Source organism: Schistocerca piceifrons, chromosome 1 (genome assembly GCF_021461385.2).
Source record: "Schistocerca piceifrons isolate TAMUIC-IGC-003096 chromosome 1, iqSchPice1.1, whole genome shotgun sequence".
Classification (NCBI taxonomy): domain Eukaryota; kingdom Metazoa; phylum Arthropoda; class Insecta; order Orthoptera; family Acrididae; genus Schistocerca; species Schistocerca piceifrons.
Window position 1 is genome coordinate 41,135,779 of NC_060138.1, and position 12,875 is coordinate 41,148,653.

The 12,875-nt window shown below is 39.0% G+C and overlaps 1 protein-coding gene across 1 annotated transcript in view; it reads left to right on the forward strand.

Moving 5' to 3' along the window:
- The first annotated feature begins 1,214 nt into the window (after nt 1-1,214).
- The window catches only part of LOC124775645 (piwi-like protein Siwi), a 299,921-nt gene continuing 288,260 nt past the window's right edge, over nt 1,215-12,875 (forward strand). The window contains exon 1 of the mRNA XM_047250510.1: nt 1,215-1,322. Coding sequence (XP_047106466.1) covers nt 1,215-1,322 — 108 coding nt within the window. The remainder of the gene's footprint in view (nt 1,323-12,875) is intronic.

Below are 12,875 nucleotides of genomic sequence, written 5' to 3' on the forward strand. Positions count from 1 at the left end.
ATGGAACGGAAGTCAGCAGGTGTTCCCAGGGAAATGTGTTGGGACCCTTGCTGTTCATGTTGTATAGTAATGACCTTGGGGACAATATTAATAACAACCTCAGACTTTTTGCAGATGATGCAGTTATGTATGATGAAGTGTCTGAAAGAAGCTGCATAAATTCAGTCAGATCTTGATAAAGTTTCAAAGTGGTGCAAAGATTGACCATTTGATTTAAATGTTCAGAAATGTAAAAGTTTGCACTTCACAAAAGAAAAAAAGTAGTATCTCATGATTATGCTGATTATACGACAGTCAAAGTCTCTGTTGGAATCGGCCAACTCATTCAAATACCTGAGTGTAACACTTTGGAGGGATATGAAATAGAATGATCACATAGGCTTAGTTGTGGGTAAAGTGGGTGGTAGACGTCAGTTTATTCGTAGAATACTGGGGAAGTGCAATCAGTTTATAAATAAGACTGCTTACAAATCACTCATGTGACCAGTTCTAGAACATTGCTCAGGTGTACGGGACCCCTACCAAATAGGACTAACAGGGAATATTGAACTATACAGAGAAGGGCAGCATGAATGTCACAGGTTTGTTTGGTCCATGGAGAGGGACACAGAGGAGCTGAAGGAACGGAACTGGAAGACTCTTGAAGATAGACATAAACTGTCCCAAGAAAGTCTATTAACAAAGTTTCAAGGACCAGCTAGGAATATACTTCAATCCCCTGTGTATTGCTCATGTAGGGATCATGAGGATAAGGTTAGAATAATTACTGGAATTAAAACAGTTATTCTTCCTGCATTCCATACGTGAATGGAATGGGAAGAAACCCTGGAATGGGAAGAAGCCCTAGTAACTGGTATAGTGTGAAATACCCTCTGCCATGAACCTCATGGACTTTTGCAGAGTATAGATGTAGCAGTAGATGCTGATTTACAGTGTATTAATATCCATTGCATGTGAGGTAGACAATATAGACTTTTGGCTGTGTATTTAATGTCAGTGATACACTATTCTGCACCTGCTGATTATAAGAAAAGTGTTCTGCCTCTCCATATTAAGAAAAGTATCTTAAATTTAAGAAAATAAACAAATGATTATTAATATTATATATTTTTTGTAACTTATTCCTTCTTTCTGGCTAAGATTTGGGAACTTATCAAATGGATGTGTTGCATATTGACTTATGTATACTGTAATCATTCAGGAAATTGAGCACAATGGAGAGCAGAAGTGTCATAGGAAGAACTCGTGCTAGGGGTCGAGCGAGAGGACCAGCTATAGAAGCCAAACCACCAGAAGCTTTGACAAGAACAAGAACTTCTGGCGTAAGTATTCTTGCAATTATGTATTTTCATTAGTCACCAGTTGGTAAGCAAGGATGGTGTGACCTGTTAAGGTTTATAACTGCGGGGACCAAATTTACCATATTCCTTAATTTTTTTTTAATTTTTCCAGTGCAGTATAATGAAACTTGTCTGTACATTGTACACATATTTACTGAGGTATGAAGGCCTGCTACATGCCAAAGGTGGTGATGTAGGGCCTGATGCCTGTCATTTCATGTCAATTAGCTGATCATAGTGGTCAATTTAAGACAAAGGGCTTAAAATTTGAAGGCACAAATTTCAGATCTATATCTAGCCAATGTAAATGCACACAAATTATTTTCATGTTATACAACATATGTGATAGTAGGCCTATGTTAAGAATTTATGTAGTTAACCGTGAGAAAACTATAAGTGACAATTGTCTCAGTTTATTTTCAGAGCAATGTTAAGTGGAAACACATTCAGTAGGTACAGTAATAAACAGGTCTAACAAGGGAACCTCCCCATCACACCCCTCTCAGATTTAGTTATAAGCTGGTACAGTGGATAGGCCTTGAAGAACTGAACGCAGATCAATCAAGAAAACAGGAAGAAGTTATGTGGAACTATGTAAAAAATAAGCAAAATATACAAACTGAGTAGTCCATGTGCAAGATAGGCAACATCAAGGATAATATGAGCTCAGGAGAACCATGGTCCCGTGGTTAGCGTGAGCAGCTGCAGAACGAGAGGTCCTTGGTTCAAGTCTTCACTCAAGTAAGACTTTTTTTTTTATTTTCGCAAAGTTATGATCTGTCTGTTCGTTCATTGATGTGTCTGTTCACTGTAATAAGTTTAGTGTCTGTGTTTTGCGACCACACCGCAAAATCGTGCGATTAGTAGACGAAAGAACGTGCCACTTCAATGGGAACCGAAAACATTTGATCGCAAGGTCAACCGATTCCTCCACAGGTAAACACGTCTGATATATTCTATACGACACTGGTGACAGCATGTGCGTCACATGACAGGAATGTGTTGTCGACCCACCTAACTTGTACACTTGGCAAATGGGTAAAAAGATTCTTATACCTTGCCTGATTTAGGTTTTCTTGTGGATGTAATAATCACTCCAAAAAAGTGATGAAAACATAAGAGTTTGTCAGATAATAATTGTCTGAAAATAAAACATTAAATTTTTCACTCAAGGGAAGACTTGAACCAAGGACTTCTCGTTCCACAGCTGCTCACGCTAACCACGGGACCACGGCGCTCCTGAGCTCACATTATCCTTGATGTTGCCTGTCTCACCATTTTGCTTATTTTTTCATAGTTCCATACAACCTCTTCCTGTTTTATCGATTGATCTGTGTTCAGTTTTTCAAGCCCTATCCACTGTGCCAACTTATAACTAAATCTGAGGGGGGTGCGATGGGGAGGTTCCCTTGTAAGAAGAGGTAGGAATTTCACTCCTGCGTTCTCAGTTCGAGTCAATACTTGATGAGGACACCAAATTATTTACCTTTAGTTCCAAGTATATTTCAAAATATGATTTCAGTGCAAACATAAGACAGTCAAAAGTCACAACAGTAAGCAATATGATTTGTGATGCTGAGCACTCCAGCAAAGTATTCTATCATTCTTCATTTGATTCCAAAATCCCACAACTGGTATCAGTGACTTCATTCTTGATTCTTCTTTGCAATTATTCCAGATTATATATAACTGCAAGACAATCATATGGTCACTGACATAATCTGCTGAAAGAAAATGTCATGCATGCAGAGCAGGTTATTGTAAGCCATTCAAGGAAAGAAGACTTATTATTAGAGGCATATCCAGTTGAACTCTTGCAGTAGTTTGATAGGGGACATAATCTTCAGAAAGAATGTGTCATGCGTATAGAACAGGTTATTGTAAGCCATTGAAGAAAAGAAGAGTAATTATTAGATGCATGTCCAGTTGAACTCTAGCAGTAGTTTGATATTAATGTGATTCAGTATCTCTGAGTTATAATGAGGTGGAGAACTTCCATGATGCAAAATGAAGTCTTTCACATGTGTCATCAATTTGTTAGGGCCCTTGTTGAATGTTTATTGCTCACACTCCTCACTCAATGGATGTTGAAGGTTTCTTAGGGTGCAAAGCCAGCCAGTCTCACTGAATTGCTCATATTATCCATAAAATTTTTCACTAAATTGATACTTTTGACTGGTATAGGGCCTAAAATTTGCACCAAGCTGATGCATATGACTTCTGTTCACTGCAATAAATTAAGAAAATTACATAATTCACTCTGTGTGCCCTGATACAGTCACCTGTGGGTATCACATTGGGAGGCAAAATTGCACAATGAAGTATCTGGGATTAATTACCGATATGAATTATGATAGATTGCTATTCACCATATAGAGGAGGCACTGAACAGCAAACAGGCACATTTCACAGTGGAATGGCAGAGTTTCTGACATGCCTAAAATGCCAGAAAGGGCTCCGCATAGAACTTTATTTTAGTGTATGTTAATTCCCATCTTTTTGCAAGTTACAATAATAATTATTTAACATGATAATTATTACATTACTTATCCCGACAAAAAATAATTTACCAACATAGCTTTGATCATACTGACAGTTTTCCTAAACTATAGGTGTAGAACCTTTTAGGCACATTTAGTGTATATGGTCCATATTGCCCTCAAACACATGGCTTTGTTGTGCTTTTTAATCAAGTCATTGGAGTTTGCTAGATGCACTTAACACAGTTGATTTCTGTTGACATCCACATTTTCTGCACACCACTTTTGTGCCATTTTTCACAGTTGTCATGCATCTTGTGGCCTTTTCAGAGGCTGGTTTGGCACTTCGTCTGCTTTCTAGATAATTCTGGTCCCATATCCTCTTCTTTTGTCTGTTCTTGCTCTTTCATTCCCTTGAGTTCATTCACCAGCAGAAGAATAAATGTCCTTTAAATTTTCTTGTTTGTTACTGTTACATGGATGACACGTACATTTATTGCCACCATGCTCAAGGTTTTGAAGAAATCATGCATTAGCTGTCACCTACATGCAATCTGTGTAGTATTTTTATGAGTCTTTGATCAACCACATCTGCCTCATACTTTGTTACATCATAGGACGTTATGTTTTCAAGCCCTAATCTCTATTATCATATCTTTATGGTTCCTGTGCAAAATGTGCATTGGTGGCAGTAGAATCATTCTGCAGTCTGCCTCAAATCCCAGTTCTTTCAATTTTCTTAGTAGTGCTCCTCAAAAAGAACACCATCTTCCCACCAGGGATTCCCATTTGCGTTTCTGAAGAATAGCTGTGGTACTGTGTGTTGCTTGAACCTACTGGTAAACAAATCTACCACCCCACCTCTGAATTATTTTGAAGTCTTCCTTTGCAGATCATGAACACTTGAATAGTACTCAACAGTGGGTCACATTAGTCTCCTGTACGCAGTCTCCTTCGCAGGTGAACCGCACACTGCTAAAATTCTCCCAATAAACCAAAGTCCACCATTCACTTCCCCCACTACAGTCTTTTCGTGCTCATTCCACTTCATATTGCTGTGTAAATTACTCCCAGATACTTAAATTTTCCTACATTTAGAGCTAGCTGTCATTCATAACACTAACTAGAAATTTTTGTAAGTCATCTTGTATCCTCCTTGTCACTCAACAACAACACCATCTCCTACGCCACAGCATCATCAGTGAACAGCTGCAGATTGCTGCTTACACTGTCTGCCAGATCTTCTTCTTTGTTTTCCAGTCATCGGTCTACTGAGTGGTTTGATGTGACCTGCTGTGAATTCCTCTCCTGCGCCCACCTTTCCATCCAATAGTAGCAATTGTAAGCTACATCCTCAATTATTTGTTGGATGTATTCGTCTCTGTCTTCCTCTACAGTTTTTACCATCTACAGCTCCCTCTCGCTACGTGGAAGTTCCATGTCTCACTGCCATACAATGCCGATGCTCCTAACTTACATTCTCATTAATTTCTTCCTCAAATTAAGACCTATGTTTGATAGTAGTAGACTTCTCTTGGCCCTTTTGGCCAGTACTAATCTGCTCTTTATGCCCTCCTTGCTCCATCAACCATGTGAAGGGCTTATTTCAATAGTGGTATAAGTCCAATACCTCCACTTTTCTGTCTATAATGCTTCTGAAATTAATGATCCAAACAAACAGAAAGAAAGGTTCACCTCTAGCAAGAAGCCATATGCTTGAATATTTCTAGTATCTCAACTGCAGATTTTTCAGCGCTCATTTAACTTTGGGACTCTGTATATCAAAATGAACAAAAATGGACTTGTACCACTATTGCAATAAGCCCTTCATGTGTCATTCTGCTGCCTAGGTAGCAGAATTCCTAAACTTTGTCTGCTTCATGATCTCCAATTCTGGTGTTAAATTTCTCACTGTTCTCATTTCTGTTACTTCTCAAATAAGCCCTTCATGTGTTATTCTGCTGCCTAGGTAGCAGAATTCCTAAACTTTGTCTACCTCATGATCTCCAATTCTGGTGTTAAATTTCTCACTGTTCTCATTTCTGTTACTTCTCATTACTTTCCTCTTCCTTCAGTTTACTCTCACTGCATGTTCTGTACATTCTTAGAAAGTTCATTCCATTCAACAAATCCTGTAATTCCTCATTTTCACTGAGGAGAGCAATGTCATCAGGTAATCTTATCACAGGTGTCCTTTCACACTGAATTTAAATCCCACTCTTGAACTTTTTATTTCCGTCATTTCTCCTTCAATGTATACATTGAACAGTAGGGGCAAAAGACTACATCCCTGCCTTACACGTTTCTCAATCTGAGCGCTTCGTTCTTGGTTTTACAGAGTTATTTTTCCCTCTTGTTTCTTGTACATATTGTATATTATCTGTCTTTCCCTGTAGCTTACCCCTATTTTTCTCAGAAATTTGAACAATTTTCACCATTTTATGTCATTGAACACTTTTTCCACGTTGTAAGATCCAGTGAACATGTCTCGATTTTAACTGATTGTCATCTAACCTATCATTCTCAGTTGTCTTTTCCATTCTTTTGTATATTATTCTTGTAAACAACTTGGATGTACTAGTTGTTATGCTGACTTTGTGATAATTCTCACACTTGTCAACTCCTGCAGTCTTTGGAGTTGTGTGGATGATGTTTTTGCATAAGTCTGATAGTATGTTACCAATCTCATACGTTCTACACACCAACTCTCAATCATTTCAGAATGTTATCGGCCCCTTCTGCCTTATTTGATCTTGTTGTTGTTGTTGTTGTTGTTGTTGTGGTCTTCAGTCCTGAGACTGGTTTGATGCAGCTCTCCATGCTAATCTATCCTGTGCAAGCTCCTTCATCTCCCAGTACCTACTGCAACCTACATCCTTCTGAATCTGCTTAGTATTTGATCTTAAGTCTTTTAAATTCTGATTCTTATGCTGGATACTCTGTCCCTTTTATATCGACTCCTGTTTCTTCTTCTACTATGTCATCACACAAGTATTCCCCTCACAATGGCCTTCAGTGTACTCTCTCTACCTATTATCATGGACCCCCTCTACTGTGATTCAAAGTTGTTTGCTTAAAGACACAGTTACGGTGTGGATAATGGATGTAAAGTAATTTGTAGAGATGATCATGATGTCTCTCATCTTGATGCTGCTGAATATCCGTTGTACCTGTGGCTTTGTTGTCTAGGTGATCATTGATTCCTTTGCTGCTCTGGGTGAAAAAGGTGCAGGTTTTTACTATTATGAGACTTCCAAAGTCATGGAGCAGGATTTCATGATTATTTGTTTAGAAAAAACACTTATTTATTGTCAGAACTTTGAAATCTAAAGTAATTTAGTAACTTTCACAATCTCGCATCAAAAAAATTAAGTACCATGTGCATTGTGGACACCACACATGTATCAACAAATACACATAAAAACAACAACTCTCGACTGAGGCCAAAACACAAGTGGCCAAAATAACATTGCTGACCTAATATCACAGAGTCATATCAACAAAGAACTTATGATTTCTGTATCGATTATTGATACTGCATTTTTAAGTTACATGAAAACATATCAAATAGCATAAAGGATGATTCAGTGACAATAATAATATGAGTGACAAAATTGTACATATAAATAATGCAAGTCAAAATTTTAGAAGTAATAAAATTCTTAATTTAAATGTACACACTTTCAAATTTGTATTGATCGCAACTGAGATGCCCTGCTAAACCCGCAGGATAGGACAGGTAGTTTAAGTTGTGGAAAGGGGCCAAAATAAGTGGCTGTCAGTTACACTCGAATATACAACCTTTTATTTGATAAATGTTACAAGAGCCAAGAATGTTTTTTTTTTTTTAAAAAGCATAGCTTTAGTTTTGGAACTTAATTAGTGGCTGAATGTGCCGTACAATCTCATGCCTTAAGGGCAAGACCACTTTAATTTAAAAATGCCTGAAAGCCAATAACGGCCCAACACTTAAGACTCAATAACATTAATTTTAAAAATGCCAAAGGCCTTATGTAAAACAGTTTTAAAATTAGGCTGAAGGCCCAAACCATCTGACAGCTTAAGAGCAGAACAATTTCAATTCAAAATTGGCTGAAGGCCCAAAGAATCTGACACTTTAAGAGCAAAACAACTTAAATTCAGAATCGGCTGAAGGCCCAACACTTAAGACTCAATAAAATCAATTTTAAAAATACCAAAGGCTTTATGTAAAACAGTTCTTAAATTAGGCTGAAGGCCCAAACCATCTGTTGCCTTAAGGGCAAAACAACCTTATCTAAAAATCGGCTAGAAGCCATACAAGTACAAACAAAAAGAACAAACAAGAAAAGGCAGTACACCCAAGGGCACTCAGAAGTTCCGAGGGTCAGCCTGGAATTCAAACACTAACACTCGCTTAGGTGATACAGGCAGTCAGCCCAACCATTGCTGATCCGACGACAACGCAACCGACAGTCAACGGACCCACCAACAAGATAACCTCCGCTTCACCCGACCAGCACACAACAGGGAGTTCAATGGAACAACCAATTATACATTGAGCTGTTAACTACATACCATGCTGGACAGCGACAACATAATGAGGAAAATACACTGCCTGAATTTATGTCAATGGCCAGGGCAGGTAACCTTCACGTTAACAGCCACAAGACAGAAGATTCCGCTGGTGCACTTCAATTCAAATAGCCAAGTATAGTTAAACTCCAGCGGAGGGTGGCTAAAATTTGCCAACTTGAAAACACACGTTGTTGCTCATGGGAATACCCCAACAGCCAACAACGAACTCCAAACGACACAATGTGAACAGTCGTGACTTTCCGGTAGATTAACTCAAAACTCAACTTTCATGCCCAGGATCGGTGAGCCATGAACCTCGTAGCAATGGGAAAAGCACCACACACTCCGACACTGCATAGTGGCCGCGAGCGGGCCCGGCAAAACTATGTGCTGCGGAGATTTCCTCGCTGCTCCATGCCAACCAACCATCTGGTCGCACACAGCCCAGCCGGAAGCTATAAGCGCTAAGCCAAAGTTAGTCCAGGGTGCAAATATCGATACACACCACTGCTGCCACCCGCGGAAAGAAAGGATAACAGCATAATCGCGATAACCGCGAGAGACTAAACACAGAATAGCAACCAAAGTTTAATCCAACCCATAGCATGACCCAGCTATGGCTCAACAACACCTTGAGTGAATGGTTTTCAAAAACAACTTTAATTAGTATGTAATATCTCATAACAAAATTGGCTCTATCAGTCAGTTCCATTACACTATCTGCTCCCTCCTCAGCATTTAACAGTGGAATTCCTATTGCACTCCACTCTTAATCTTAGGACTCTTATTTTTAGTTGCACTGAAGGTTTTGACTTTTCTATACACTGAGACTGCTGTTCTGACAATTTATTTTTCGATTTCTTCACATTTCTTATGCAGCCATTTTGCCTTCCTATTTAGTTCATTCCTGAGTGACTTGTATTTCTGTATTTCTGAATTTCCCATCACATTTTTGTATTTCCTTTTGTCAATCAGCTGAGGTGCTTCATCTGGTTTCTTCGCACTTGCATTCCTTGCATCTAATGGTTTTACTCGAACTTCTGTGATTGCCCTTTATAGAGACATCTATTCTGCCTCAACTGAACTGCCTACTGAGCTATTCATTATCGCTGTATCTATATTCTCCGAGAACTTCAAGCGTGTTTCTTCTACATCTACAGCTGTACTCTGCAAACCACCTGTGAGTGAATGGCAGAGGGTGCGTCCCACTGTACCAGTTATTAGGGTTTCTTCCCATTCCATTCCCGTATCGCATGATGGAAGAATGATTCTTTGACTCCCTCTGTGCATGCAGTAATTATTCTAACCGTGTCCTCATGATCCCTACATGAGCGATGAGTAGGGGGTCATTCAAAGCCAGTTCTTGAGACTTTGTTAATAGGCTTTCTTAGGATAGTTCATGTCTATATTCAAGAGTCTTTGAATTCAGTTCCTTCAGTAACTCTATGACACTCTCGCACAGATCAAACAAACTTGTGGCCATTCATGCTGCCATTCGCTGTACATGTTCAGTATTCCCTGTTATATTTGGTACAGGTCCCACACACATATTCTAGAACCAGTTGCATGAGTAATTTGTAAGCAATCTTATTTGTAGATTGATCGCATTTCCCCAGCATTGTACCAATAAACTGAAGTCTACCACCTGCTTTACCCACGAATAAACCTATGTGATCATTCTATTTCGTATATCTCCAAAGTGTTACACCCAGGTATTTGTATGAGTTGGCTGATTCCAACAATGATTTATTGAATTATTTTTTTTTTTTTTTAAGTGCACGATTTTATATTTCTGAACATTTAAAGCACAAATAGCCAATCTTTGCACCACTTTTAAATCTGAATCAAGATCTGACAATATTTATGCAGCTTTTTTCAGACTGTGCTTTATAATAGATAACTACAACATCTGCAAAAGTCTGAGGTTATTATTAATATCGTCTGCAAGGTCAAGATATTTGAACTCTTGCAGATGTTTATAGCTGGTGTTGTTTACAGTTAAATCTTGAGAGTTTTGGATATTTCTTCCAATGGTCATATACTCAGTCTTTTCGGAGCTAATTTGTAGACTGATCCTATGCCATAACTCCCAAGGTCTGGATACTTCTTTTCAGACCTTCTTGTGTGCGTGCTAATAGTGCAAAGTTGTCTGCATAGGCCAGATATGTAATGTGTTCATTGCCAATTTGAATGCCTTGGAAGTTTTCTTTGTTGAAATCCTGCATTACCTTCTCAAGTGCCAGGTTGAAGACGTCAGGTGATAGCCCATCTCCTTGGTGTAATTCTGTTACAAAATGGTTCAAATGGCTCTGAGCACTACGGGACTTAACTTCTGAGTTCATCAATCCCCTAGAACTTAGAACTACTTAAACCTAACTAACCTAAGGACATCACACACATCCCTGCCCAAAGCAGGATTCGAACCTGTGACCGTAGCAGTTGCGCGCTTCCAGACTGTAGCACCTAGAACCGTTTGGCCACCCCGGCCGGCAATCCTGTTACATCTTGGAAGCTTTCTGTCATTTTATTGCCTACCTTAACCTTAAGTTTTGTGTCACCTCTACCAGTTTGACCAATTTCTTTGGTATACCAAACTCTGTCATAGTTGTAATCAGGCAACTTCTGTGTATACTATCATAAGCCTTCTTGAAGTCTACAAACAGGGTGTGTATCTCTTGTCTGTATTTGTCCATTTTTTCACAGACCTGTTTTAGGACAAAAATCTGGTCCATGGTTGATCCTCCTGCTTGAAAACCTCCTTGGTATTCTCCAATTATGTCTGTTGCTAGAGGTTTTACTACGGTAATTCTAATAGGCACTTGGAGAAGATCTTATAACAAGTGTTGAGTAGTGCTATGCCCCTATAGTTGTCACATACTGTTTTGTCTTTCTTTTTATATATGGATAAAAACAAAGATGAGGTGACTTACCGAACGAAAGCGCTGGCAGGTCGATAGACACACAAACAAACACAAACATACACACAAAATTCAAGCTTTCGCAACAAACTGTTGCCTCATCAGGAAAGAGGGAAGGAGAGGGGAAGACGAAAGGAAGTGGGTTTTAAGGGAGAGGGTAAGGAGTCATTCCAATCCCGGGAGCGGAAAGACTTACCTTAGGGGGAAAAAAGGACAGGTATACACTCGCGCACATGCACATATCCATCCACACATACAGACACAAGCAGACATATTTAAAGACCTCTTCAATGGTGGGTCTACTGTTCCTGAGTCATCAAACTCGAGTAGTTCGGTTGCTTCGTCTGAGTTTAGTAATTCTCTGAAGTACTCCACCCATCTTCTCCCAATTTTTGGATCTTCTGTTAACATTCTTCCATTGGTATCTTTTATGAATTTGTGTTGATGATAAGTCCCTCCTTTAAAACTTTTCACTTTTCTATTAAGTTCTTTATACCTAATTCCATGAAATTCTTGTTGAGCTTCCTCCGTGATGCTTTTTACATATTTCCTCTTTGCTTTCCTCACTGTGGCTTGTGTCTGCTGCCGTATTTCTTCTAACTTTGATTTTCCTTCTTCACGCATATTACTTTATATCCACAGTAGTTTGGCCCGTTGTCTCTCCGTGATAGCTTCCTCACACTCCTCATTGGACCACACTCTTTTTTCCTTAGTTCGCTTTGGGATTACTTCTTGGGCTGTTTCTTCAATGGTCTCTGCAATTGCCTTCCAGTTTTGATCTACCACAGTATCTCCTTCCTCTTCATTCAAAGCCTCAAAATGGTTTGTCAGTGCTATCTTAAAAGTTCTTTTATTATCTTTAATCAGACTCTCCTGGTCATATCAAATGACTCTTTGCATTCTTTTGTACTTCCTGGCTCTCTATATTGTTTTCATCCTTCCACTGACAAGGAAGTGCTCTGATCCACATTCCACAGCTCTTGCCACTTTCACAAAAGTATCCACTTCTTTATTCTCATCTCTACAATTAGGTGGTCAATTTGGTTCACTGTCTTCCCATTTGGAGACATCCAGGTTCTTTTATATATTCTCTTCCTGTCAAAATCAGTACTACTTATAAACAAGCCTTTTGCAGTTGCAAAGCTAACCAGCCTGGTGCCGTTACCACTGCTCACATCGTGTAAACTGTGCTTTCCGCTGGTCCTCATGAAGGCTGCTTCTTTCCCTATTTTCACATTAAAATCTCCAAGGATAATTTTGTAATGTTCACTTGGCACATTGTCTAATACTGTTTCTAGTTCCTCATGGAAAATATTTTTTTTATGTCATCGCTTTCTTTGGTCAGGGCATGACAATTTATATATGTGAGCTTGTGTTTTCCTGTGTCTATGGTTAGGAGTGAGATTCTGGGGCTGATTGATTTAAAATCTAAGAGACTGGTACAGGGTGATTTCTTCACTAAAAAACCAGTTGTTCCTAGTGAGTTGTTTGCTTCTGAGGCTCCGTGGAATATGACATAGTTTTCCATTTCTATAGCTCCTGTTTCTGTCCACCTTGTCTCTTGCAAAGCCAGTAGATCT